The 27,875-nt window shown below is 41.5% G+C and overlaps 1 protein-coding gene across 3 annotated transcripts in view; it reads right to left on the bottom strand.

The window, feature by feature from the left end:
- Positions 1–208: 208 nt before the first annotated feature.
- Kat6a (lysine acetyltransferase 6A) overlaps positions 209–27,875 on the bottom strand; it is an 88,587-nt gene continuing 60,920 nt past the window's right edge. For 2 of the 3 annotated variants that reach the window (XM_028887813.1, XM_028887814.2), the window contains 9 exons: positions 24,039–24,154; positions 19,347–19,488; positions 17,580–17,741; positions 16,552–16,645; positions 13,913–14,144; positions 12,699–12,912; positions 10,258–10,869; positions 7,744–8,047; positions 209–5,545 (listed from right to left, as the gene is read on the bottom strand). In XM_028887813.1, the coding sequence (XP_028743646.1) occupies positions 2,889–5,545; positions 7,744–8,047; positions 10,258–10,869; positions 12,699–12,912; positions 13,913–14,144; positions 16,552–16,645; positions 17,580–17,741; positions 19,347–19,488; positions 24,039–24,154 (4,533 nt within the window). In that variant the 3' untranslated portion in view covers positions 209–2,888. The remainder of the gene's footprint in view (positions 5,546–7,743; positions 8,048–10,257; positions 10,870–12,698; positions 12,913–13,912; positions 14,145–16,551; positions 16,646–17,579; positions 17,742–19,346; positions 19,489–24,038; positions 24,155–27,875) is intronic. The other variant, XM_037211630.1, reaches the window with a different exon arrangement.

The following is a 27,875-nucleotide window of genomic DNA, read 5'->3' as shown; positions in this document are numbered from 1 at the left end:
CTAGGCCTACAATAGTGAGACCCTGCCTAAAAACAATCCCCACCCCCCAGCTTTGTGGGTATTTGAACATTTACATAAGTGAACATTATAATTTCAAAGCAAAAGACACGAGTAGGAAAAAGGTTAATACGCACAAGTCTCTGTGTGGGACAAGAATCCCGGAGAGTCTGCAACGTCTGGGAGAAAAATTCCACATGCAAGACAGACATCCAAAATGGCTCAACATAATTTATTTTTTTATGTTAAAATGTACAGAGTTCTTTTGAAAGTACTTGCTAGAAAGGGGGAAAAAGATATTACATACAAGGAGAGGAAGGGAGGCTACCTGGCCAGGAGCGCATGACATGGAGAAATACAAAAGCATCTAGGCATCCCTCCCTCGCTTACAGTCACCAGGAACAAAGTACAAAGAGGTTACAAAACAGGAAAAGCAAATATAAACAGACAGGAATAGACTGAGTTTGTACATGCGGCTTTTAGAGGCATCTGGAGCTCTATTCACACTCTCTAGAGATCTCTTTAAAGAGAATTTTTATCTTTCTTAAAATAGTTTTTAATATTCTACAACAAAGATAAAAAATTTTAAAGATGGAATGAAATGAAAAAGCTCTTATTTTAAAAGGCATCAAAGTCACTAACAAGTGAGTTTTTAAATTTCTTTTTTTAGAAGATTACCCAAGTTATCTTGCTAAAAATACATTTTTTTTTTAAAACAGAAGTGAAAAAATGACAGGTACCAATATTACCGTGTTGGATAATTTCTTTTATAATATAGAAAAGAACATATTTTTCTACAATAGTTCTACAGTCACAAAGAGGTTTGTGGAAAAGGGAGCTGCCTGATTGAATTTAGAAAGAAAGAGAGAGAAAAACCAAACACATCTGCAAACCAACAGAAACTGAATTCACGGCCCTCATTTCAACAGCTTCTCCTTCTGCCTTGACCCCCCCTCCTCCCGAAGAGACCTCCCTTCCCCCCTCCCGTCCCTGCCCCATCCCATCAGGAAGCAATGACACAGCTGGAGATGTGGGAGGGCAGCACAGTGCACATTCTACAGAGATGACTGGGGACTGGAACAGTATATACAGAGAAACCGGGTCCTACGCAGCCTTGCACATGCTCAGAGCTGACGGCGTACAGTGTGGAATTCTGCTTTTCTATCTAACACACTTAATTGAGAAAGCCAATTAAGGTATATAAAAAAGCCCAACAAACCTGTGCATTTGAAAAAAATGTAATGCCTAATCAGTACTTTAAAAATTTATCTATATAAAATGTACAAATAAAGGAGAGAATTTATGCTTACAGGTATTTCTTTAAGCATTATGTTCTCCTTTTGGATATTTGACTGCACATACCAAGTGGTATAATAGTTTCCATCTTCTAATGATGGAATATATAATGTATATATATAATTATAATTATATATATAATTTTTTCTTTTTTTTTCCTTTTTCTTTTTTTTCTTTTTTTCTTTTTCTTTTTTTTTTTTTTTAACCTATCCCTGGAGCAAGTGAGAAGAGAATGGGCAAAGTAGTTAAACGACACGTGAGCATCCTGAAGCCCTGCTGCCCAGATGTGCCCTACTATGCTGGTGGTGAGGCTCTCCTTGCTCGGAACTCACAGGAGAGCGGCTAGTGCACACTGGTTCATGGGGATGGGCTCAGGATCTCAAGACAAAACAAAAACGAGAGGTATGCATCATTTCTGCAGCTATAAAAGTCACACCATCATCTCCCTTTGGACTCAATCTGCACCAGGTATTTTCCTAAATCACTGATACTACAGTCATTCCTGGAAACTGTATGGATAAAATGTGATAGGCAAATCACAGGGGCTTGCTCTGAGGGTTACCAGAGTCAAAGGCGCAAGCACAAGACCCTTAGTCCATATTTCCAAGTACATACTAAACACAGGAGGTGCGTGGAGTGTGCAGGTTATGGCTGATTCCCCAGGTGGTAAACCCAAGAGGCTCTTGATTGACAGCTCTCTTTTGATTGGCAGCTCTCTTTGATTGGTAACTGACCACCTGTGTCCTCCACAGGCTGGGGTAGGACTGCAGACAGCTCTCCTCTGAGATTCTGCTGTCAAGTGAGACTTACAGTATTTTTGTGTCTCTGAGTGCTGAGTGGGAATATTAAAAAAAAAAAAAAAAAAAGAATTATATTACACTTGATTCAAGAAAAACAGGTATTCCAATGAAGTCTACCTAGAAACACTCTTGGGGAAAGGTTTCCAGAGGTGTGTGTTTGTATAGGGAGGGGAGGGAATTTTACAAGGAGAAGCACTTCCTGCCTCACTTTATTATTAATAATAATAACAACAATAACATTAAGTTTAAGGAGCTTGGGCTGTTCTCCCTGTCCCCACCCCAGTCTCCCCTAAGTGCCTCCTGCTGGAATGAAGTGGGAAATGAAAGGGTGGGTTGAGGAAAAGGGCCTGGGTGACCCTTGAGATGTATCTATAACATTTAAAAACGACAACATCGGGGGCTGCAGACAGTGAGGGGACACACACTGTAAAATAAAATAAACTCACGCTTACATAAATTCTGTCCATGTGGTATATAAACAAAGTAAGGCTCCTTTTAATTATGAAAAGATTTTGTGCATGTTTCCCCTATCCAGATCCATTTTTAGATGAGTTCTACTGTAAAACGTTCAAGACTGTGAAGAAAACAAAAACCTAAAACAATGTTGAACCCCCAAAAAGAGATCAGGTTTTCTAAAAACAAAACAGTAATAATAATAATAAACCAAAGAAAAATTCCTCTAACTCTACAGTAATATTTTAACTGGAAAAAAGGTCCATTTTTTCTCTGGTTTGTCAGTATAAAAAGTTCCTTTATTTATATGTATTTAAGCTTTTGACTGCAAGTCCACCTCGCTCATCTCCTCATGTAAGGTCCATTAAGTGACTGCTTGGGCACACCGGCAGCATTCATGTAGCTATGATGGGAGGGGCCAGTGTACATCATGTTCCCATGAGGGTTTGGCTGCATAGGCTGCTGGGTATAGGCCTGGCTCCCCATCATTCCCATCTGCATCTGCATAGGATACTGTGCTGTCTGGTTCATGTAGGCAGAGTTACTATGGTAACTGCTGTTCATCATGGGCTGTGTCATTCGATAGCTGTTCATGGCATTCAAGGTGTTCATATTCATGGAATTGACATTATAGGCTGGAGTGGGCATTAAATTAACCCCCATATTCATGCCACGCTGAACAGCCAATGCACGAGGGCCAGCCTGCATGGCAACTGCTGGCGGGCTGCGGCCATATAGCTGTTGTTGGTGTGCAGTTGCAGAGGGTAAAGGTGCAGACTTGGAGCGGATAGAAATGTGCCCCTTGACTGGCATCTGCCCTTGCAACCTCTGAGTGTGAGGAATGCCAATGTTAGTGGCAGACATGTTGCACTGTAGCAGAGGTGATGTGAGGTTCATAGTAGTAGATGCCAAGTTTGGGGGTGGAGTCATAGTGGCTTGTGCTTGAGGGGTCCCAGCTAAGGGATGAGATGGAGCTAACTGAGCCAGTCCAGTATTAGACAGAGAAACACTGGTTGCATAGGAAGTCACAGCCGGAGAGTGACTGTAAGGCATGGCATGAGGGTCCATAATGGTGTTAGTCAGCTGCTGCAACTTGGCTAGACTGAAGGTGGCTGATGGTTGAGAGTAGCTGCCAGCACCAAAATCCCCTGGAATCCTCTCGTAGATACTGATGTTCCCAGTGCTTCCAGACTCTGGTATCTCCATAATCATTGGAGCTGCAGTGAAGCTGTTGTTCATACTGCACTGTGACAGAGGAGGCTGTTGCTGGGGTGGGGGTGGGGGCTGGGGCTGCTGCTGGGGTGGTGGGGGCTGCTGTTGCTGCTGCGGCTGGGGTGGGGGAGGCTGCGGTGCTGGTTGTTGTTGTTGCTGCTGCTGCTGCTGCTGTGGTGGTGGCGGTGGCGGCGGCGGTGGTGGTGGCTGCTGGTTACTGGGAGGCCTTTCCACCACACAAGTCTGAGGTGACTTGATATTGCAGTTGGCAGCAGCAGGCTGGACACTGTTCTGTTGCAGCATGCTACAGCTGTTGCCCATGTTTGCCATCTGCTGAGTAACAACACAACTGTTCTGGGTGAGGCTGCTTGAAGACGACAACCCACCATAGGAGCAGCTGCTCTGAGAGGAGCTATTCCCACAGATGCTGCTGCCCATGGTGGAATCGTAACTGCTTGGGTTCTCATAGTTCTCTGTGGTGCTCTCGATGCTGCCCAGGTCACTGAAGCCACTGTCCACCACCTGCTGAGAGTGGTCAGATACGGAAGGCACATCCATCATGGGGCTGGTCTCCATGTTCTGCATAGAGGGTGCGGACAGCGACCCTTGCTCTGGGCTGATCTGTGTGTAGCCACTCTCCAGGGCAGGCACGCTGGGGCTGCTGACTGACCGAACTGACTGACTAGGATGAGACGGAATGGAGGACATTGGGCTATTATGCTCGGAAACGTGGCAGTCTTCGACCATTGACATCTGAGGGTCCTCGTCAGTGTGAGTGTAACTCTGTAGAGTCTGGCAGGCGGCAAGAGTCTCCTCACAGTCCTGGTAGGCTCCTTCATGCTCACTGCTTTCTTCTTGAGTCAAAGACTGCACTGCTTGTACAGTCTCCAGGTCCAGTTCACTGTGTGGGATCTCTTCCTCCTCTTTTAGCTCAATTAATTCTTCTTTAGTGTTTGAGTCTTCCTCGTGGTCCTCCTCAGACCCTGGCATGGTCTCTGATACCACAGATGCCTCATGGGAAGGCTGTTCCTCTTCAGAATCCGGTTCAGTTTCATCCTTCTCCTTTATATTCTCCCTACTGTCCTGCATGTTTGCGTCTAAAAAAGACTCCTGAATGCCAGGCTCCTCCTTGTGCTCCTCTCTGGCTGGCTGCTCCTCTGGCTCTTTTGTCTTTAGAGAGTCTAGATGGCCATCATCCTCATCATCAGCATCGTGGTCTTCATTCTCGTTCGCCTCTGCAGTCACTTCATCGTCTTCCTCTTGCTCCTGTTCTTCCAACTCCTGAGGCTCCTCCTCAGATTGCCTCTGCTCTTCCAAGGGCTTCTCATCTTCCTCATCGGCCTCGGGTTCTTTGGGTTCGGCCTCGGGGCTGTTGCTGCTGTCCAATGGGGACATGGCTCTAACGTCGCTGCTAGTCGTATCCTCTTCCTCCTCGGCCTCCTCGTCGGCTTCTGTATGCATCTCCTCCTTCCTTTCTTCCAGCAAGGGCAAGTCCTCCTTTACCTCAACGGTTTCTTCATTTTCTTGAGTTCTGGGTTTACGTCCCGGTTTAATGGGAACTATGGGCTCAATTATGCACTCTTGCGTAGAAACTGCTATGATTTCCTGATTCAATTTAAAGCCCGGTTTTCGTCCAGGTCTTTTCTTCCAGTGGACAGGTTTTCGGCTCTTGCCTTTGGGCCATCCCTTTTTCTTTTTCATGGGTGTAGAGGTATCTGGCTCAAGTGAAGAAGCACTGTTCACGTCACATTTTCGCAAAAGAGAGACTGGCTTCAGGATAGGAGTGTCTGTACAGAGAAGATAAGAGAGTAAAGACGGGTTACAAGACAAGTATTTCTCTGAGACCAACATGTACAAGAGAAGAATCTAAGGAATAAAGCTAAATCATGATCCATAAAGTTGCACAATCAACTGGCAAAACAATGGAACGATTGTGGGCAACATGATTCTACCACCTACAAGTTAACAGCAGTTTGAGGCCAAACTCTATGAAGATAAATGTAACTAACAGCAGGAGTGTCACCGCTAAGGGAAAAATCAGCTTCTTTTGTTTGCTTTTCTTTTACCTCTTTGTTTTTTTGTTTCATTTTGTTTTGTTTTAGTTTCTACAAATTCATTACTTGAAGTGGGATCATAAGTCAATTCCTGTAGAGCACAACTGAGCCATCCCCTGTAAACAATTGTTAGTCAATGTGTTTATATGGGAACATGAAGTGCTAAACAAGTAAGAAAAAGTCAAAGTGCCAATAATATTTAGAGGGAATAAATTCAGCATTGGCATTACTTTTTCCAAATTGTGGCAAAATATATGTAAGATAGAATTTTAATCCTTTTAGAGTGGAGTCCAGTGGCATTAAATACATTCTCAATTACTACTAATGTTTAAAGACATCAGCGTTGAGGGAAAGTCAAAGGTGTGTGTTTGTGGTATAACTGGGAAGTCAACAAAGGCAATAGCTTTTGAGAGGAAACTGTCAAGGTCACAGGAGCTTACACGTGGGATGCCATTACTGTGACGCACAGTGATCAAGACAGAGCATCAGGTGCCAGTCCACACCAAAACAAGACAAAAAAAGGTGAGTCTCCTAGATCTACATCAATATGTAAGAGTAAAACTCTGGATTATGATTATAACAAGCAAAGACTTTAATGATGACTACGTTAAAAGCACCTATCATATCATAAGCCTTAAAATAAGAAAAATGTGCTGGGTATGGTGTGAATCAACACTTAGGAGGCTAAGGCAAGTGGGTCACAAATTTGAGGGCAGCATGGTCTTCCTATCTAGGCTGTGTCACACTCCTCCTAACTCTTTCATCTCTCCTGCCACATGCACACTCACATGCACGCACATGCATACACACACACACAAACCATATATACATACGCTCACACAAGTATACATACACACATACACATATATACACATGCACACACATATACATTCATACCACACACCACAAAGGACTTTTTTCTTTGGCGTGGTTTTGGTTCTAGGGACTGAATTCAGGGCCCATCACCACCAAGCTATATCTCCTGTCAGAAAAATCCAAGTTCTATCTACTAGGTTTCAAGTCAAGATTTCAAGAAAATAAAATAAAAAGTTCCACTAACTAAAGCAAAAGATAAATTAAAAGCAACGTTGAGCACCTAGATTTCTTCAAATTCACCTGTGAAAATAAAAAGCTCAGACGGAGGCCGTTCACAGCAGGTAACAATGCAGTGTAGGCAACACAACGCTTCATAAAACTAGGTTAGGATGCCAAAGTCTAGTTTCTTCCTGCCTCGTATCATGTGAGCCTCAGCTGCTGTCTATCTGAATGTGAAGTAAAGTATTTTAAGAGCAAATGACTGGAAGCTGAGCTACAGCATGTAACTTAGCCTGTTCTGATGTTGTTGCCACTTAGGAGAGATGCACAGCTGGTTGCTGGGTTGTGCACCTGTGACCTCAGAACTGAACAGGCCAAGGCAGGCCAGACCTCTGTACAGCAAGCGTCTTACAAACAACAAAAAGAAATAGACTACTGACTAAGACACATCAGAGGCTGGATTCGGAAGGTTCCTGACAGAGGACAGAAGTTCCCACTGATGTTCAGAGTACCTCCTTAGCATTCATTCTTTAGCAGAGGTGACTCAGCACCTGTCTTAAGCACTCAGCATGCAGAATGAGCAAAGCAGACTAACAACAGAGACCACACAGCCTAGTAATCACCTTTAACTGAAGAGTCAGATAAAATCCTAGACAATATTGTGCAAAAAGAACTTCGGACAGTAGGATTTCCTGCAGAGCCAAGAACAGGTCCAGATTACAGAAACAAATGCAGAAATGGATATGGCTCTATCCCATGCAACCCGCAGGGGTCACTAGCCCTTCCCCCTTCCTGCCTAGTGAGTCATCTTCATTCCCCCTTTGTAGAGGGTTGTAGCTGTCCTGCTGTCTACTGAAAGACACGGGAGACCCCATGAGTGAGTTCTATAAACATACCGTCCACATCATCTGACTCCTCTTCTTCTTCCTCATCTTCAGATGGCCTCTTAGAGGACTGACACCTAAGGACGTCCTGTGAGGACAAGCGATGGAAGTACCCTCTGGGGAAGAGCTCGTCCTCGTCCTCCTCGTCTTCATCAATCTCAAACGTGGGCTCCAGTCTCGGCATTGGTCTCTCAGAGTCAGCGTCTTCAAACGGTTCATCTAAAACCTCAGTGGTCTCAGAAATAGTCTCTGTGACTACACTGCTATTGTGGTGTTTCCGCTTGCGCACTCTTCTTCGTCGGTGAAGAATTGGTTTCTATTTAGTAAAGAAAGCAGGTATTTTACTTACAATAATACACACTTTCTTCTGCTATAACATATTTAAAATGAAGATGAAGTTTGCCGGAAGGTATTTTCCTAAAGATATAATAAAGCATTAAGGACACAAACATGTGGGTCAGGAAGACGGCTCCAGAGGCAAAGGTGCTTGCTGGCAAACTGGGCAACCTGACAACCTGGGTTCAATCCTCAGATCCCATGGTCAAGGGGGAACTACATCCTCAGGGTTGTCCTCTGACCTCTCCACCTCTGCTTTGGCACAAGCCCACACTCACATCCACACACACACTCACAAAGAAATCTCAGATGTTAAATACAACTTTATGATATAAAAAGCAAGTGTGTCCAAAGAGTAGATGTTGTTAGTGCACTGTTACTAGTTCAGTTACATTGCACACTCTAAGGAGTCATCTGCTTCAACAATAAAGTACTTCAGATGCAACTCCCTTAACTTTTGTTCAGGAGCAAAAGGAAGAGAAACACTGCATCTCAAATGCCCCATGCAGTCATCAGATCAATAAATCTACATGCCCTGTGAGGAAACCAGTTCAAGTGGAGCACAGAAATGCAGAGCAGAAATGTGTTCCCTGGCGTCAAAGAAAACAAAGACACTGTATGGAGCATGGCACATCTTTATACCGGGCTGATCTGATAGCTGACATTACTCAGTGATGTCACCGAGTAACAGACAATAATCCAGGGATGACTGAATCAAATCCTCATTCCACAGAGACTAGAAAAGCTAGTGCTTACTCAGGTTCATACATCTAAGCATTGTTGTAAAACAACCTATTGGGTCTCCTTTAAGTGAATTTCGAGCATACAATTTCACTGGCTGTTAAAATATTTATTATGTTTTCCACATAAGAAAATAGCATATTTGTTTTATGACATAAATAGTAAAGATAAGCCCTAGGCTGGCAAAGATATATTCTTTATAATCATGCAATCAACAGTAGAGATAATCAGTTTAGTTTTTCTCTACTTCAAAATCTGAGACTTTTCAAGCTATATTAAAAACGGCTCTGCTCCTTAGAGAAGGGCTCATTCTACAGCTGAGGCACGGGCTATCCAAGACGAATTTGGAATGTCTTGTGGTGTCAGAGAGGGCTTCACACAAAGCAAATCCCTGTGACAATGATACTAGGAGTATACACAAAACTAAGGAACCTCCAAATGGCCAGTGCTGGTGGGAGGAGCTAAGAAGTAAGTTTGAAACAGTGTTTTAAACTGGAGTATCAGGTCCTTCTGATAAAGACAGCAGAAAAGACACACCTCTAATCTATGCAGACACTCTGCTCTTAGAGTAAGTAGCCACACACATCTTAAGTAGGATTTGCATACAATGTCTCCACTACAGTATGAAAAGGAGGGAAAAAAATAACAACAGCAGAGAAACCCAATAGGGTTGACATCAACAAAATGTCTGATATTTTAACTGATTCATTGCATATACTATATTGTATAATACCTATTATATATTGTGATGAGAATAGTGCTTCTTTGCCTTCCTCTAAATACATTACCTCGTTCTAACTAGTGAGGGAAAATGTATAAAATACTTGACCTCACAACCTTCGAGGCTGTATCAAACAAGCGAAGTCTGAGAAACTCACAACCCAGAGGAACCTGGAGAGAACACTAACTGTGACATGGAATGCTGGATGGGATCCTAACCAGAAAAAGGCCATTTAGACGAACTAGAAATCTGAAAAAAGTACGGTCTCTACTAACTAATATACGTGTTGTAGATCACGAACTCTGACAAATGTGCATGGCAGGGGGACTGGGTTTGGGGCATATGGGAACTCTGCGTATTGTCTTTGCAATAATGGTGTAAATCTAAAAAACACCGTCCCTAAAGGTATTCCTTAAAAGAGCGTTGCTACAGAAAAGAACGATTTCATGGCTTTGGGTGAGAATGTAGCTGCCTGCATTCTGACTGACTTGGGCACTGTGGAGGTGTACACCGAAGTCTGGGATATGTCTGGCAAAGAGTAGCCAGTGCCCTCCTACCAGAAACTTGACTTTCCATGACTTCAGTTATTTGCTTTCCAGAATCTCAAGTTTCAAGCTTATAAACTACCACACATGAACCTGGGTATGCTCCATTTCAGAACTACAGGACAGAGCAGACCTACATAACTCGTCACCGCTACAGGAGGATAAGACACAGAGAGGAATCACCTTTCTTTTCAGTGTGGGCTTTGTGAGAACTGGTGGCGAGCTGGAGCGGGGGCTTTCTGGCTCCTCTTCCTCCTCCTCCTCCTCCTCACTGCTCTCACTGAAGCCTCTGAAGACAGTCCTGTCCCCACCCCTGTAGCAGCACGGCAGTCTATCACTTCCTTCCGGCACTCTGCACTTGACGGTCTCGGGGCTTTTCTTCAGCTGTCCTCGCCACAGCTCAACACTCTCACTCAATCTCCCCTTGGTGAGGTCAGCTTTTCCGTCTGGTTGCACTTGAGACACTGCCGACGGTTCTTCAATTTCAGGGTATTGCTCTTGGGAGGTTTCTGATTTTTCCTCACATTCTCCATATTGTTCCTGAGGAGTTGATAATGTCTCATCCACAAGCACCTTGGAATCTTTATCACCAAAACGTTCCTGGGTCTTTCTGTTCTTCCTCCCACAGCGGCCCCTCCGAAGGGGTTGGCTATTGGCAGGAAGACTGTCCCGGGGAAGGGCCTGTTTGCTCAAACGTGAAGTACTGGCCAGCTCCTTCACTTCTGGTTTCTTTTCACTTTCTATTAAAGAGGAAGAATCTTGATCTTTGTTCTCCCGAGACACAGACTTCCCCACCTAATTAAGGAAAACAAAACAAAACAATTAAAACCAATGCTGGTTAATTTTTCAGTCTGTTTGTTTGAGATAAGAAAACAGAACTTTAGGAAGAAAATTATTAAATATTGAATAGTTGCCATGAATGTGTTCTCCTTGCTGGGCACTTTTTAAAATGTATTTCTGTGTGTGATTAGTTTAATTCTCACAATAAACAATGAAGTATTATGACACTATTCTGTAAATGAAGTAACTGAGGCACAAATCCAAAACATCTGACTCTAGGTCTTGTGCTCAGAACCACTATGAAATATCACCTTTGATATCAAAATCAGTGTTTGTGGTCAATGGATAGAAGATGAAATTAAACGTTTTCTAAAAATGAAAATTGATGCACAAGGAAGAACAGGCTAGCACAGTGGTTCCCACCCTTCCTGATGCTTCGACCCTTTAATACAGCTCCTCATGCTGTGGTGATCCCCAACCACAAAGCTATTTTCATTGCTACTTCACAACTGTCATTTTGCTACTGTTAAAATAGCAATGTAAAGATCTGTGTTTTCTGACGGTCTTAGGCAACTCCTGTGAAATGGTCTTTCAACACCTCAGGGGTCATGCATGACTACTGGACTGTAAGAACATAGGCAAGAATTAGACATTTGAGAAATATGGAATTTTTACATTTTTTTCTGGAATATTTAAATTAAAACGCAATAAAGTAGATGAAATCTCTCTCTCTCTCTCTCTCTCTCTCTCTCTCTCTCTCTCTCTCTCTCTCTCTCATTAAAGGAGGACATAAAGGATAAAAGCACTACTTAAAAAACAGAGTGGAAGGAGAACCCAAACAAGTTACATGTCCCCTGAAGAAGAGGACTACAGCCACACACCACACACATCACTAATGCTCTGAAGCCATCTACACAGTCAGTGAGACTCTAGTGTTCTACTGAAAACACGGGCAGGCTTATAATATCCCTTAATGTTCTACTTGAAGGAAAAAGTGTTTTTATTTCATTTTAACAGCTGTCATATTCAGACTCAATTCAGATCCTTCAGTTATTATATAGCTTGAAATGTAGCTCTTACTGGTACTCGGGTAAATATTAGTCACAATTAACACATTGCAAGAAACCTAATAGTTTTCTAATGCTCTAAGTCTTATTAAAAAAATGTAAATAAGAGCAAATATTCCAGAAATTTCTACTATGAAAATAAAACACTAAAGTGTTGGTGTGACTATTTGTGTCCATGTTTGCATGTGTGTATGTATGTACAAGTTCACACTCACCTGTGGATGTGCATACGGAGAGGAGAGGACAACTTTGGATATCCTCCCTAAGGAATGCCATCTTATTTTTTTAAAAAGATTTATTTCTATGTGAATAAGTGTATGCTTGTGTACCACATGCTTGCAGTGTCTGAGGAGGCCAGAAGAGGGTGTTGGCACCCCTATACTGGAATTACAGATGGCTGTGAGCTGCCAGGCATCTCACAGGAATTGAACCTGGGTCCTCTGCAAAAGCAGCACGTGCTCTAAATTACTGAGCCATCTCTCCAGCCCTTCTACCTTATTCTATGAGACAGGGTCTCTCTGAGACTTGAGACCTGCCAAGGCTGGCCAGTTAGCTTGAGGGTCCCCCTCTCCACCTCCCCAGCACTGGGATTACAAGTGGGCACCACTGTGGCCAGGTTCTTAAGATGGGTTCCAGGGTCCAACCAAGTCCCCTAGTTTGATTAATCTTAACAACTAAGCATCTATCTCCCCAGTCCTCTAGTAAGGACATCTGTTGGAAAGGCATCATAAGACATACTACAAATATTCATAAAAGCTGTAACAAACCAGACCATACCCTTACAGTGGTCTCTAATTCTCGTTCTTGGTCTTGGGGTTCTTCTTTGTCTCCTTCATCAGCCTCCTCTTCTTCTTCCTCTGAGACAACAGAGTTGGAGACTATGACTGGAGTCCAGCGTAAGCATTCTGGATCTACATCTACAGGTCGAAGATTTAGCTGAAGCTTTGCCATATGATCCTGGATAAGTTTTTCCCGGCGGATAATCACAAATCTACAACCAGAGAAAAGTTTATAGCAATCAACAATGTAACATGGTAAGATAATGAACAGTGAGACACAACTCAAAGACCCTAGAGATGACAGCTTCAAAAATAACTGTTGGAATCCGGTGGTGGTGTCACACGCCTTTAATCCCAGCACTCAGGAGACAGAGACAGGCAGATCTCTGTGAGTTCGAGGCCAGCCTGGTCTACAGAGCAAGATCCAGGACAGGCTCCAAAGCTACCCTGTCTCAAAAAACCAAAAAAAAAAAAAAAAAAGTCTATTGGAAAGATAAAACATTGCCGAGCGGTAGCGGCACATGCCTTTAATCCCAGCACTTGGGAGGCAGTGAGTTTGAGACTAGTCTGGTCTACAGAGTGAGTTCCAGGACATCCAGGGCTGTTACAGAGAAAAGATGAAACATGAACTGCGTCAGCCTGTGAGGAGTTAGGTAAGAAAGGTAAGTGGGGCACAACTCCACACTACAGGCTGACTCACACTGGCCCGCTCACTAACTCAGACCTCACCACACTTTTCCCTTGCTCATCTGACACTTTTCCTAGTTTCCATTTATTCAGCTCAAATATTTTTTCCCTTGTGACCTGACCATTTTAAGCAAAAGTGAATTCTGTCCTTCCCTTTAATATATATTTCACTTAATGGCATTTACATGGGCAGTTAATGAAGTAAAATAAACATATTCTACTTAATGACATTATTTTTAGAGCTGTTATTTCACATTGGGGGAGAGGAAGCTCTCAATACTAGCAGATAAACAATACAGTGGCTTAGGTGCCGACTTTATAGACTAGAAAAAGTCTGTGTGTTCATCAGACCCAATCACCACACAAAGTGGTGATTCAGCAGCACATGTACTATTGAAGCTGAATTACATCAGTATTTGGCTGTCTGATCCCAAACTTACATCATCACCTTTTCCTTAACCAGCAGCTCCTTCGTCAACCTAATCCCATTTCCAAGGTATACAAAGGGGTGTGACAGACACTCACTGGTCACTGCGGAAGTCCAGCATTCGCAGGTGGTGGAGTGTGGAAGTAATGTCTTGAGGACAGACCCCAGTCAACTTGCTTAGCTTCTTAATGCTGATTTGTTTATCGTTTTGGTGATAAAGGCACTCCAATATTACACTTTTCCAGTAAGCCATGTAGGAAAGACGACCTAGATCTGACAGTGGTTTCTCAGGGGACCCTGCTTGGCCTTCACGCTTAGATAACAAATAACCTGGGGAGCCCGAATTACAAACATGTCAGAGACCTTAAAAACATCAATGTTCCTGTATACAATCAACCAACCCAAGTACTATCATCAACGTTAATTTCAAAGGCAAATACCTTCAAAAAATAGAGAATAGACCTTTAAAACTATTTTAAAACAATTTGCAGGGAAGGTTATATGTTTAATATACTGAACACTGAATAATATTTTCTCTACAGTCAATATGTCACCTTGTTAAGATACGAAAACTACGCCTTTAATCCCAGCACTTGGGAGGCAGAGGCAGGCGGATCTCTGTGAGTTCGAGGCCAGCCTGGGCTACCAAGTGAGTTCCAGGAAAGGCGCAAAGCTACACAGAGAAACCCTGTCTCGAAAAAAAACCAAAAAAAAAAAAAAAAAAGGATACGAAAACTGCTAAAAAAACAAAAGTTTCTCTACAAGCTGCACTAGTAAGATTAAAGCAACAATGCTGTTTAATTTCCATGTATTACTAGGGGAGATGGGGGGAAATCTTTGTTTTATTTGGACCACTAGAGAGCTATACTCTGTGACCTGAGAAGGACACAGGGGTGCCTTGGTTTTGTGCAATCCTGTTAAGACTGTGGCTCCTTCTGTGAAGGTACTGTTGGTCATTTCTCCCCTCCCCTCCCCTCCCCTTGGGAAGGAAGCATGAGTGTACCCCTGGGAGCAAGCTATGACATTACTCTTTCCTCTAGTTTAGTGCATAGCTTTCAAGAACTGGAATAAAGAGAAGGGGCAAAAGTTCTCAGAGAAAAATCATTGAAAACAGAAACAGCAGAAAAGTTGCTTTTGTCATTATGGAATATTTAATATCAGTCTAAGAACAGTAATCTAGAAAAATACATTACACTAGAAAAAATTAAAATACAGTCATCATACTTGTTTACATGCCTCAAAATATGAGTTAATCTAAGTATATTTCCCTAACCTTGTTCATTTGAGATAAGGTCAGGTGTGAAATTTGGGAGTCAGCCTCCTCAGTGTTGTGACTACATGGATGCAACACCCATGCCCACCTCCACACACACAAATTAGTCAGTATGGTCAAAAGTCAAGTAAACCAAGCTTAAATGGCCCAGATAAGAATTAGTTTGTCAGCCTGGCGGTGGTGTCGCACGCCTTTAATCCCAGCACTCAGGAGGCTGAGGCAAGCGGATCTCTGTGAGTTTGAGGCCAGCCTGAGCTATAAAGTGAGTTCCAGGAAAAGCTCCAAAGCTACACAAGGGAAACCGTGTCTTGAAAAACCAAAAAAAGAATTAGTTTCTCAGGACTAAAATCAAAACTCTTAAGTTTGGCCAGGCACATGCCTTTAATTCCAGTATTTGGGAAGAGCCAGAGGTAGGCAGATCTTTGTATGTTCCAGGCCAGCCAGGGAGTCATAATGGGACCCTGACTCAAAATAACAAAATAAACACTCAATATCCTTAATCTGATCCATTATTTCCACATAGGCTCTTTTCAATATTTTCTAAAATTATCACTGTGAAACATAATGTACATTTCACCATTATCTCTTTAGGACTATTGGCTTTGACTTTTTAACTCAGATGAAATTATTTCCTGTAAGATTCACTTTTAGGGCATTTAAAGCTGGGCCATGTACTTTTTAACATTAGGTAGAGCCGTAACTAAACACACACGCATTTCCTCAGATGACAGGATAATGGAAAGAGGCAGTGCTGCACTTCCTTCTGAACATCTGTTTAGTAGTTATGCAATGTTTCCAACACAGCTGTGGATTAGTGCTACTGCATATAACTAAGTCCTACTGGAAATCAACAGCTGCACATTAAAGACATTTACTGCTGATCTCATAAAAACTGCATCAAACAAATCTTGTTTACACTTATATATGTATGTGTTCGTGTGTGTGGAGCAGATGCATGTGCCATAGCATGCATGCGGAGGTCAGAGAGCAACAGGCAGAGGGTGGCTCTCTTTTCCACCATGTGTGATACAGGGATGAAGCTCAAGTCATTTGGTCTGGCAGCAAGTGCTTTTACTCACTGAGCCATTTTGCTGGCCCCAACAAAACTGTATCTGGTATTAGTTATTAAAAAAATGATTTTGTGCTAAGCCAAAAGAAAAAAGACCGTGGCTTTAAGTTTAAGAAGCACACACAACAATAAATATGACGAGAAATGGCAAGATGGCTCAGCAGGTAAAGGTGTTACTGCCAAGGTGATGACTTGAGTTCAATCTTCAGGACACACAGGAGGAAGGGAAAAACCAAGTCCTGCAAGCTGTCCTCTGAGTTCCACATGCATCCTGGGGGGACATAACAAATGTTTCAAACAGAGAAACAAAGAAATAAAAGAAACTTACAAATCTTTAAATATATACACCCAACAACTCCACAGGAAGAAAGAATGAGAAAATAAGCAATCCTTACTGAAATCGATGAGAAATCTGCCGTAGCCCTTACGTTGGTATTGGGGAAGAATCATTATGCAAGAGACATTGTATTTCTGTTGGCAATGCTTTTCCTGGTAGAGAAAACAGAAGCCAAGTTTTATAATAATAGATGGGTAAAGCTGAATAGTAGTGCTAATCATTAATAATCAAACACTACCAGCCCAAACCAGTCATGGTCCTTAGGGAATAGCAATGCACAGCAAGAAAATGCCTCTGGGAGAAGGCAGGGCAATGTTCATCACTACCACAGATGCAAAGCAACCACCTCAGGACAGTAGTAACAAAAAACACAATGATGCCATCCAATACTACCAGCCACTAAAAACCCAAGTACTGATGCCCAAGGTCAGCAAAGGAACCTGAGCTCCCAGGAATCAGCAGCACCTTGTCGGCAGCTCCACCCCAGTGAAATATTCCAGGCAGCTCCTGCACTGCTAGAAAGGCCAGGCTACCATGGATTGTATACTTGACTGTATGTAAAATATTCCTAAATGTGGGGCACAAATAGAGTTTCATAAAATAGCTGATATATTTACAATCTTATTTAACTAAGAAGGTAGTCCTAAAGACCTCTTATAAACTAGGATATTCCAGTAATCTATTTTGTACACTTAAAACAGAGACTTGCTTCGGAATACATCTGTCATACAGTTTGACGAGAAACTGTATTTCCATGTCTAAAAATCCACTTAGAGTATTTCTGTTGCTAATGAGCTTCAAGAGGTAATGATGGTGTTTACTTCACAAGCTCTGTCTCTTAGCATCATGGGATTAGAGCTCAGGTTAGAGATTTTCCTCTTGAGTATACCAGTAGTTCTTTTTTCCTAGGAGAATAGTCTGCTGAATGTTACCAGGCATCTTCTAGCAGTTGATAAGTTTCTCAATGCTCCTTCTAAAGCTAAAAGGTACCCCAAGATTTTATATTCTGTTGTCCCTTCCTGAGAATCAGCAGAGATCGTCCCAAATTTCTAGGTGAATTCAAACTTTTTAAAATGACATACTTACTTTAGAAAAGTAGCCAACAAGGTGGCAGCCCTTGACATCATTCTGTGTTAGAACATAGAAAAGGAATGGCTCCACGTCATAATAGAGTGTTTTGTGGTCAAGAAACAACTTTGCCAAGAGACACAGATTTTGACAATAAATGGTACTCACATTCCCATCAACCTAAAGGAAAAAAACAAACAAAACAAAAAGTGGTCAGGAAAATGTCCTTTGGTTTTAGAGTTACACACATCAGCAACACACATCACTCAGTACCCTTGGTCTAGCCTAAGTGATCAGAATACATGGCCTAAATGCTACCCTCTGAAATGGCAGTATGACAATATTTGCTGTCCAAAGATGACCAAACACATAAGATCTTAAACCTCAAAAAAACATGAATAGGTAAGGAGGTGAGAACCTAGATTTGAAATGGCATTTTTGCTTTTCTAAAAAATTAACTTCAGGGATACTTCAGATGGCAAGCTTCATTTTCAAAAGTATTTAACAAACAATCTAAATGTAATCTCTTCTAAAATGTACTTACTAGGGAAAATATAATGAGACTGAGATCCCGGCAGCAGCCTGATACAGTACTGTCTGCCCACCATGATCTGGCACAGCCCCAGACAGAATTACAGAGGGAGTGCTAATTACTGCCACTCAGAAGTGTCAGGCAGTGTGTCTTGGGTGAGCACCTGGCAAAGGAGCCTCAAGGGGGCTGAGATCAGCACACACTCTGTCCATCCTGATATCTCTGCACTTGTCTATGAAAATGCTGATGGACCCCATACTAGCTATCTCAAGACAGTGCCACACTAATTGCACTCTAGGTGAGCTGCCTTACTATGAGTTTCTATAGAACACATACCTATTATATGGAAAGGTCAAGAAGCAATTGGCTGCTGAGTACTCTCAAGCAATACTGTATAATACACTTGACACTTCTGATGCCCAGGTGACATGCTCCCCTCTACTGATGAACTAAATGGGTCATCAAGTGAGAGAGACAGTAGAGATGCAGAGCATCTGAAAATCTATCACTACATTAATTAACAGGACCCAACATACAAGTACTCAATACTTAGCTCTTAGCCATACAACTGTGGACCAAGAACTTAAAGACCACTGTTAATGATAACACAGAATCACAGACACAGTGTAATTCATACCGTCATCCTATCAGCCCACTACGATTTACTAATACTACTAAACACACTTCCAGAAGATGGTCTTTTTGAATAACAGAAACACTTTAGTAACTGTTGTTTGTTTTGCTTCCCACCCCACCCCCCCCCGGCGCCCCCCCCCTCCCCGAGACTGTAGCTCAAGTTGGCCTGGAACTCACTGTGTAGCCCAGGCTGGCCTCAAATTCATGGCAACCCTCCTGCCTCAGCCTTCTGAGATTACAGGCGTAAGCCAATATTCCTGGTTTACAAATCCTTTCTAAATGCTCTATTTTACAGATCTATTTTTATCACATCCGTAGCACAATGTAAAATTGGCTGGCATTTTGTCAAATGGAATCTTAAAAATTTCAATTAGCAGTATTGTTCCCTTTTAGTGATACATAACATAGTAAGCTACATTATGCCTGACATTTTTGAGTCAATGAAATTAGAGCAATTTATTTTAAGGTCAAGCTGGTGGACTTGGTGCCATCTGAACTGGCCTAGTTCTGCTTCTCACATTCATGAATCGTCTGACTTCGGAGTGAATGAACAACAGGTCACAGAGAGCACTGGTTTTGAAATGGTCAGGAAGACAGGTACTAGACAGCTACCTTACCTCAAAGACAGAAATATTATTCTTTCGGTAAATCTCATTGGCAGGAGGATGGAACCAACCACATTTCTTCATGTGCTGCTGTAGAATAGTTCTACTTTTCATATATTTTAGACAGAACTCACAAAGATACAATTTAGGCAGCCTGCAAATGATAATTAAAATAGGGCTTTATATGGTATAGATCTTCAATCTCCATGACTCTCGCTCTGCTCTGTCTCACTACCACCGTGTTAAAGAGTGGGAAGAAGAGGCGCTGGTGAGACCGGTCGGTCCCTGGTCAAAGGCACCTGCTGCTAAGCCTGACAATGGGAGGGATTCCCCTGACAGACATGGTGGAAGGAAGAAATGACTCCCACAAGTTGTCCTCTGATTTCTGTGTGCCACCCCCAAAATAAAAAAGAATTAACTTTAAAAAAAGTGGTAAGAATGGAACATTATCTCTAGGGGAGGGGGGGCACCCCGAACTTTAGATAGCAGCGTGGCACGAGGGTGAACGTGAGAATCAAGACACCTAGTTCAGTGAGCTTCCGAGTAGATTACAAATTCCCTAGCTTTTTATGTCAATCAACAGACCTGAAAAAACTCACATTAGTTATCCCTGAACAATCTCCAATAAGCAGAATAAATATATAGATTCGTAATTCCTTATTTATTTCTTCATTCATGTTGTAGATTTCAGTAAATAAGCTCTTGAATACTTACCAGGTATCAGACTCTGTACTAGAGACATATAAGTGTATATGTAGTACTGGGCAAATGGACATGAAGTGTACATTGTAAAAACATACTTTGTGAGTGCTTTTAACTATGAAACTATAACACTGAGTATGTTTCGGGAAGTAAAGCTCTACTATATACATGTCCTTTCTGCCCCTAAAGCTCTGTTTCTTTCCTTCCATAGTTTAAACAACAACAAAAACAAATAACATTGTATGAAACTCTTGTGAATCAAAAGTTTATTATTCTGGGCAGGGCATGGTAACATATGTATTTAATCCAAGCACTCCAGAGGCAGAGGTAGGCAGATCTCTTGAGTTCAAGGCCAGCGAGGACTATATAGTGAGACCCTGTCTATTTAAAAATAAATGAATAAATGAAATGAATGAATGAATGAATGAATGAATGAATGAATGAATGAAAAAAATCACTCTGGGCTGGTAAATATATAGATAGCCGTACAATCCTGATGACCTGAGTCACTCTCTGGAAAACAAAAAGTGGGGTGCTGTGTGAAGGGTGTTGGATAGTTAGCTCAGTGGCAGAGCACTCCCAAGTGCAAGGTGGCCTTGGGTTATGTTTCTAGCTTCAAAAATAAATAAAAAGACAAAAGCCAGGTGTGGTGGTGCACACCTTTAATCCCAGCACTTGGGAGGCAGAGGCAGATGCATCTCTGCCTCTGAGTTCTAGGCCAGACAAGGCTACACAGTGAGAACCTGTCTGAAACAAAACAAAAAACAAAGACAAAAAAAAAAAAAAAAAAAAAAAAATCACAACATCAGGATGTGGTAGCTTGCATTGGTAATCCCAGCATTCCTATGGCAAGACAGGAGAATTGCCCAGGAACTTTTGGGTTGGCTAGCCCGAAGTACAGAGCCAGCAGCAGAAATGAGACCCAACCTCAACAAGGTGGAAGCAGAGACCAAAAAGTTGTCTCCAGATTTCCACATCTGTGCCATGGCCCACACATGTGTATACACACACACACACACACACACACACACACACACACACACTTAAATTTTAAAAAGGCTGTAAAAGTATTACTCAGCAAGTAAAATTAAGGCTTAAAATTATTTTTTCAGGTATTTTCATCTCAGCTGCTAATTTACATTAACTGACTAGCCTTGCAGCTATAATAGTAGTTTATGTTTTAAAAGAAGTCTAATAGTAGTTAAATGCTTTGGCCCATTCATAATGTATACAAGGGGCCAAGCAGGAGCATCACAAATTAGCAAAATGTAAAAAAAAAAGGGCCAGAGATACGCCACATCAAATATTTCTTAAATTAAAGAGGAAGGCAGGTCACACATGCTATATGGAGTATGACTCAACAGTCGGTTTACAGCTATGTGATTCAGAGTGTGCTCACATCCCATTTCAGCCATCTATATATAAACTACATTGCCCGAATATGCTTGCTGGACCACTTCTGCAAAAGAAGATAGAAATCTTCACCCCACAGAGTTATACCAGAGATGCTTAGTTAGTTATCAAGCTCAAAAGATGACAGTTACCCATGCTATAATTTATAGCAGTAATTTTTACTTTCTTTTCTTCCATTTTACCTCATCATTTAGTAGCCAAGGCCCTAAAGACTGTGTTTGGCTTCTTTTTCAGTAATGGAGATTATGCAAATCTGGTTCAAGCAGTAATCTCATAGTCTATGCCTCAAATCAAAACAGGAAGAGAATCAAAAGGCAGCGGAATTTCTTAAGCTACTTTCTTACATGGGAATTGGCCTTATTAAGACCTCAAGGTGACCTCACAGCAAAAAGAGTATCATGAAACTAATCTCTTAGTGGAGGCCACCCAGGTGTCAGGTTTTTCCCTGGGCCCCATTCAGGTTATATACTATGGCTTCCCTGGTGTTCTTTTACTTTGGTTTACCTGTTTGCATGAACCAGGAAAAGATGACTTAACACACAAGTACTTGGATCTTATGCAGCATATCCTAAAGTTCAATCCTATCACCCCTGTTAATTTTTTTCTTTCAGGATCCTTTCTTGTTTGCTACAAAGTTTTTGCGTGCTATGGGATTTTGTTTTAAAAGTATTTACTAAGAAATTAATCTAGAAGTAACAGTATAAACCAGTAAGTAGGGACCACCAAAATTAAGAATAGAGGTTTATTATGTGAAAAAGGGCCCAGAAGTGAAAAGACTTTCCATGCAAGCAATAGGACTGAAGTGCAGACCCAGAACCCATCAAGATACTTGGTGGGACTGGTTGCCCACCTGCTACTTCAGCAGAGACAGGGGATCCCTGAGCAAGATAGCTAGTGAAATTAGCTATATGAGTGAGCTGGGTTCTATTGAGAGGTCCTGCCTCAAATGAGTAAGGAGAAGAATCATACAGGAAGATTTCCTACTTCAACCTTGGGCCTCTACATGCTCGCATACACAGGTGCTTGTATATGCATCCACACACACACACGTGAACATGCATACACAAAGGCACATATACCACAAACACATTAAAAAGAAAAAACTGCCGGGCGGTGGTGGCGCACGCCTTTAATCCCAGCACTTGGGAGGCAGAGCCAGGCGGATCTCTGTGAGTTCGAGGACAGCCTGGGCTACCAAGTGAGTCCCAGGAAATGCGCAAAGCTACACAGAGAAACCCTGTCTCGAAAAACCGAAAAAAAAAAAAAAGAAAAGAAAAAACTAAGATCTCTAAGCATTTTTCTCAACTCAAAAAGAACTCACAAGTAAATCCATTGAATTCAACTGAGTAGAAAAATTTAGTTTTTAAATAAGTATCTGTAAGAATGAAAACAAGGACAGAAAAAAATCTGAAATTACTAAAGACACTATTATGTTGCTGGATATTTCTCATGGAGAACTAAAGGAATTACAATGAATATGGAAATATATGGGAAATATCTAAAATTCTGCTCTAAGAGGATATCACAGCATAGTTCCTATCCTGTTTCTTTCTGTCTTTAATGATGATTCTCATTATACTTTTTGGTTATTTTCTGCTGGCAATATTTACTCCTTCACTGAACCAGCCTCTTTACAAATGGTTCTAATTACAATTTTATCAGAATACACCGCAACAATTTCATGAATACTTTTGCCTTATAAGACAAAAGTCCATGGCTGTATTCGCATCATCTTTCGCAAGTACAAAAGCTGGCTCTCTATATCCACTCCTCCCTTAAGTAGAAGAGTCACGGTGCTTGTAGTTTCAATGTTACTGTATTGTAATCTCTGGACAGCTGACATATTAATACTTGTGATAGAGAAAGCTTGTAAAGAACTTGCTTTAAAATAATGGTAACAGGGACCAATGAGATGGCTCAGCAGGTAAAATAATGCTGAGTTTAATCCCCATGACCCACATGGTGGAAGGAGAGAACTGACTCCCATAGTTTGTCCACTGACTCCTACATGTATGCTACAGCACACATACGCACATACAAATGTAATAAAATTACTTTTTAAAATGATAACTTATTTAAAACATCATGAAGAAAATAAATGTTTAGCCTTTTTCTTTTTGATCATACATGATCACAGCTATTCAAAACTCCAAAGGAATAAATCACTGAATAACAGGGTACTGTAGGAGTTAATGAATTTCTTGCCTTCCTTTTATATGTACACATAACACACACACACACACACACAAAATGGATCATACCTGCATATAATTTAATCTTTTCTTAATAAGTTCAGCTTAACTGTTATTATTCATAATATTACCTTAAAGATAATCTCACAGTATATTAGTCAGTCAATTTAGTATGGTTTATGGTTTTAAACAATAGCTTCAGATGGGTGTCAGTCAGTGATGTCTAAAGCTAGCTAGAATGAAGCAGCTGTTTGAAGCACACTACTATTACAGACATTTGAAAGCTCTTCAAATGTGACAAGATGAACTAGATGAACCACCACTGGATACCCTCGAGTTCTAAAGTCTTAAGGGATTAAAAAAAAAAAAAAAAAGGCAAAGAGTTCTCAAAACATACCTTGAGTATTCTTGAGGATATGGAGAGGAGTACCAGGTGTGAATTTCATACTTCCCAAACTCAATGATAGAGGGACAGCGGACTTGTGGGTCAGGGGGCCCAGTTACTCCGACTTTCTGTGCAATCAAGAAAAATACTGTACAAGTTAGCTAAATCAAATACACTGACCTAACAACAACTAAATAATAATAATAATAATAATAATAATAATAATAATAATAATGCCCTAAATATACACGTTGTCTTTTCAGGACCCATAAGTGAACAAGAAATCAAGAGCAAGCTAACAAGTCTTGAAGTAAGTTGTATCTTTAAATGGCAGACTCAAATAAATAGAATGCTAACAAACCTCCTAAAACCACATGTAGTTCTGTTATACTGGCTTTTGTCACTGACCTTTCTGCTTAGTGACACTGGGCACTTATTTCCTCAGATAAGCCTACTCCCTTAACAATTTAATTATTAAAAGACACTGCAGTGCAGGATGTTGACTACTCCCCGAGCTAGCAACAAAACAAACGACCTATACTGATCACATAAGCACACACAGAAAAGAAGGATTTCCTGTCTTGGGAAAGTAAATAGTTAAGAACAATACAAAAATAATACGACCAAGCAAGTACCAGAAAGGTCTTCAATTCACACCACATGTGAGATTTTCTTCACTAGCAGCTGCGCACAGACTGAACAAAATCACATTTTGTTTTACACAGGCAATCTTGTCCTACTGTCTTTAAATGCAGTCTCGATGTCCCCCTCACTCCTGTAATAACCTAAAGTGTACTACTGTCAAGAAAGGAGTAGGGTTTATAGTCCTGATGACCTGCCTGTCTTCTACACCAGAGGTTCAAATACAAGCTGCTTCTAAAGGTCAGGTATAAAACAGTAAATGCAAAGGCAATCTGATTTACTCTGCATACTATCTAACAACAAATTCACATATACATGAATGAGTTCATCACAGACATTTTACAAGTATCAAGCCACCCAAGAAAATGGTGGAATTACAATTCAGGCTGACCAGATATAAGTATTAATAACTCTTCATCAAAAGAAAATCAAAATTATCCTTCAACATTGAGATTGAAAGCCCCCTGTTGGAACCCACAGATACACATATAACAAAACTACAAAGATGAAGACTCTATTCTATGGTCTGAATGAAATTCATTAATAAGAAAGAAACCTCTTCAGCACATCTGATTTGATAATTCCCTCCTTCCCTTTTCCTAATCATCCCTTTCCTCAAAGGCCAAGGGACTTAGCTCAGGTTTCACACTGGAATACAGCCAAGAGAGACCAAGCTCTTCCTGAGACCTTAAAACAAAAGACGATCATCTTCTACTAGCTGGATAAAATGAACTGTACCAACAGGAGTACCAGGGTCCTCCAACTGTAAACAATACAGAAACCCACCACACAAGATGAAAATACAAGTTAGTAAATGGACTTTAAAAGGCTCTTCTTTAAACTGCACTCTGGATTCTGAGTCTTCTCATTTCCAAAGTAAGATCTTTTCATCTACCTTTGCAGATCACAACAACAGAAGGAGTATAGGAAAATAGAATGACCAAACACCAACCCCAAAGCTAAGCTTCCTGAGGTCTGCATTAACTAGAAAGTATGAAAGCTGAAGCATGCACCTGCTGGGATGCAGCCTGCCATGGCAGAGTCCTCCCATCAGCCGCCCGGTGCTCCTCTAGTCGGATACCCGATGAGAATGTGGAGATCCAGTTCCAGTACAGCTGTTTACACATTACCACAGCCACGAGCCAGAACCCCCTCTGCCTACACACACCTTCACTTCTGGCGCTGTGCAATGCTCTGGCACATGCGCTCAGGCACTTATGTACTCCACCACCTCAATTCCCCTGTGTAGTTTGACTTCAGAGGAAGGGTTTTCCACTCAGGTTTAAAGACAACAAGGCTCTGCAGGAAAAGGTAGCATCTATATACATGTACTCACTCATTCACTTGCACTAGGCCCAATCAATTACTGAATTACTACAAGATCATCTTAAACATTTCTGATCATTCTGCATCCACCTTCTGAGTTCTGGGATTACAGGTATGTACCATCACCATTTGATTTCATGTGTTACAGGGGACCAAACCCTAAAATTCTGTGCATTCTAGGCAAGCACTCTTACCAACTGAGGTACACATCCAGCCTAAGAAAAAACAATCCTTAATGCAAACATGATCTTGCTATTCCATCTGAGGGCCTCCCAAAACATTAGATTCAAGATTAAGAAGCCCAAATCCTAACTTCTGGCTTGTTTCTCCAGTTTCATCTGTGTGATCTTTACTCATCCCCTAGTCACACTGAACCGAGTTCCTCAACTCCTTTTGCTGACCCTGGCACTGTCTAGGCAATGCCCTTTAGCACTCTTCTCACAGCTTTTTGCCTGCCTTGCTGACTGTCTTTTCAATCTTGAGATCACTACTTTCAAAACATCTTCTTTTTCTACACATCTTCTGAACACAGCCACCAGCAATGTGGATCAGGAAGCCCTATGAAAATCTCTCATTGCATTCCTCCTGTCTTTCTACTATCACTTTATATTTCGTGTATATGATTATTTGCCATTGTGTCCTTTATGACTGACACAAATGAAAGTATCCGATACAAACTGAAAGTTCCCAAGTCTGTATCTTTACCTGCATATTTAGTACAAAGCCAGACATATTCCAAATCCATCAATATCATGGGGAAAGATCATTACATCAGAATTCCTATACATCCCTACTTCAATTGCTAGATTTAGACATACAATATCTACCTGTTTATGTCCTTAATGCAAGACACAGCTTAATAAACTGCTGTGGAAATCAACCCCTTTCCTGGAGTGCCTGCTGGTCTGCAGAGTTCACTCTCACTCTTGCCTAGTGTGCACCACATAAACAGTAAAGTGCTGGCTGTGATGGTTAGTCTTGGTCACCCTCTTGGCAGGATTTGGAACCACCTAGGAAACATACAACTCTGGGTGTGTCCACTGGGCATTTCCAGAGGAGTTTAACTGAAGGAGGAGACCTTTCATACTCAGATTGGGCAGGACTTCCCAATAGGTGGCCTAACTCTAAAGAAACCAGAGAAATAAAGCAATGCTGCCTGCCTGTCTTTGCTCATCTAGGTGGTGGCTGCTACAGTCCTCCCGGACAGGAGACTCCAGGTTCTTCAGTTTTCCAATGTGGACTGAATATGAGGCAATCAGGAATCTTCTAGACCTTTAATACCAGACTAGAACTGCTAAAGCATCCATATTTAAGAACTAAACAGCTACCAGCCTGCACATGACCACTATTGGACTTTCCAACCCCTATTGTGTAAGATAATCTACTAAATCTCTTTACACAAGTGAGTGTGTGAGCTCATGCACACACACACACACACACACACACACACACCCTTTGTTTCCCCTGGATCATTCCCTGTAGGCACATGCCAATTCCCTGGCTCCTCAGACACACTGTGCCAGATAGAAAAGCTTGTCTGTAGACTGGCGCCTACTCTCCTGGAAACAATACACACACACACACACACACACACACACACACACACACACACACACACACACACACAGTTAGTCTGTTCTTTTGTAGAAGTTTACCTATTACCCCAGGAGAAGCAAACATACTACTAACCAGTTTACTATTACCTGCTGTCCTGGGAGGCTCAGTAGCCCCTTTTAACACTCTCTCTAGTCATCTTTTTCTTCACATACCCATTACTCCTATTCTCATCCTATTTCTCCCAGCAGAAACATTCATTCAAATGTCCATCCATTAAATAAAGCCTTGACTTCAGTCTAATCAATCAGTTTACAGCAGTAAAGA

Source organism: Peromyscus leucopus, chromosome 17, assembly GCF_004664715.2.
Source record: "Peromyscus leucopus breed LL Stock chromosome 17, UCI_PerLeu_2.1, whole genome shotgun sequence".
Classification (NCBI taxonomy): domain Eukaryota; kingdom Metazoa; phylum Chordata; class Mammalia; order Rodentia; family Cricetidae; genus Peromyscus; species Peromyscus leucopus.
The sequence above is the reverse complement of the archived record's forward strand: the minus strand, read 5'-3'. Positions and strand labels throughout refer to the sequence as shown.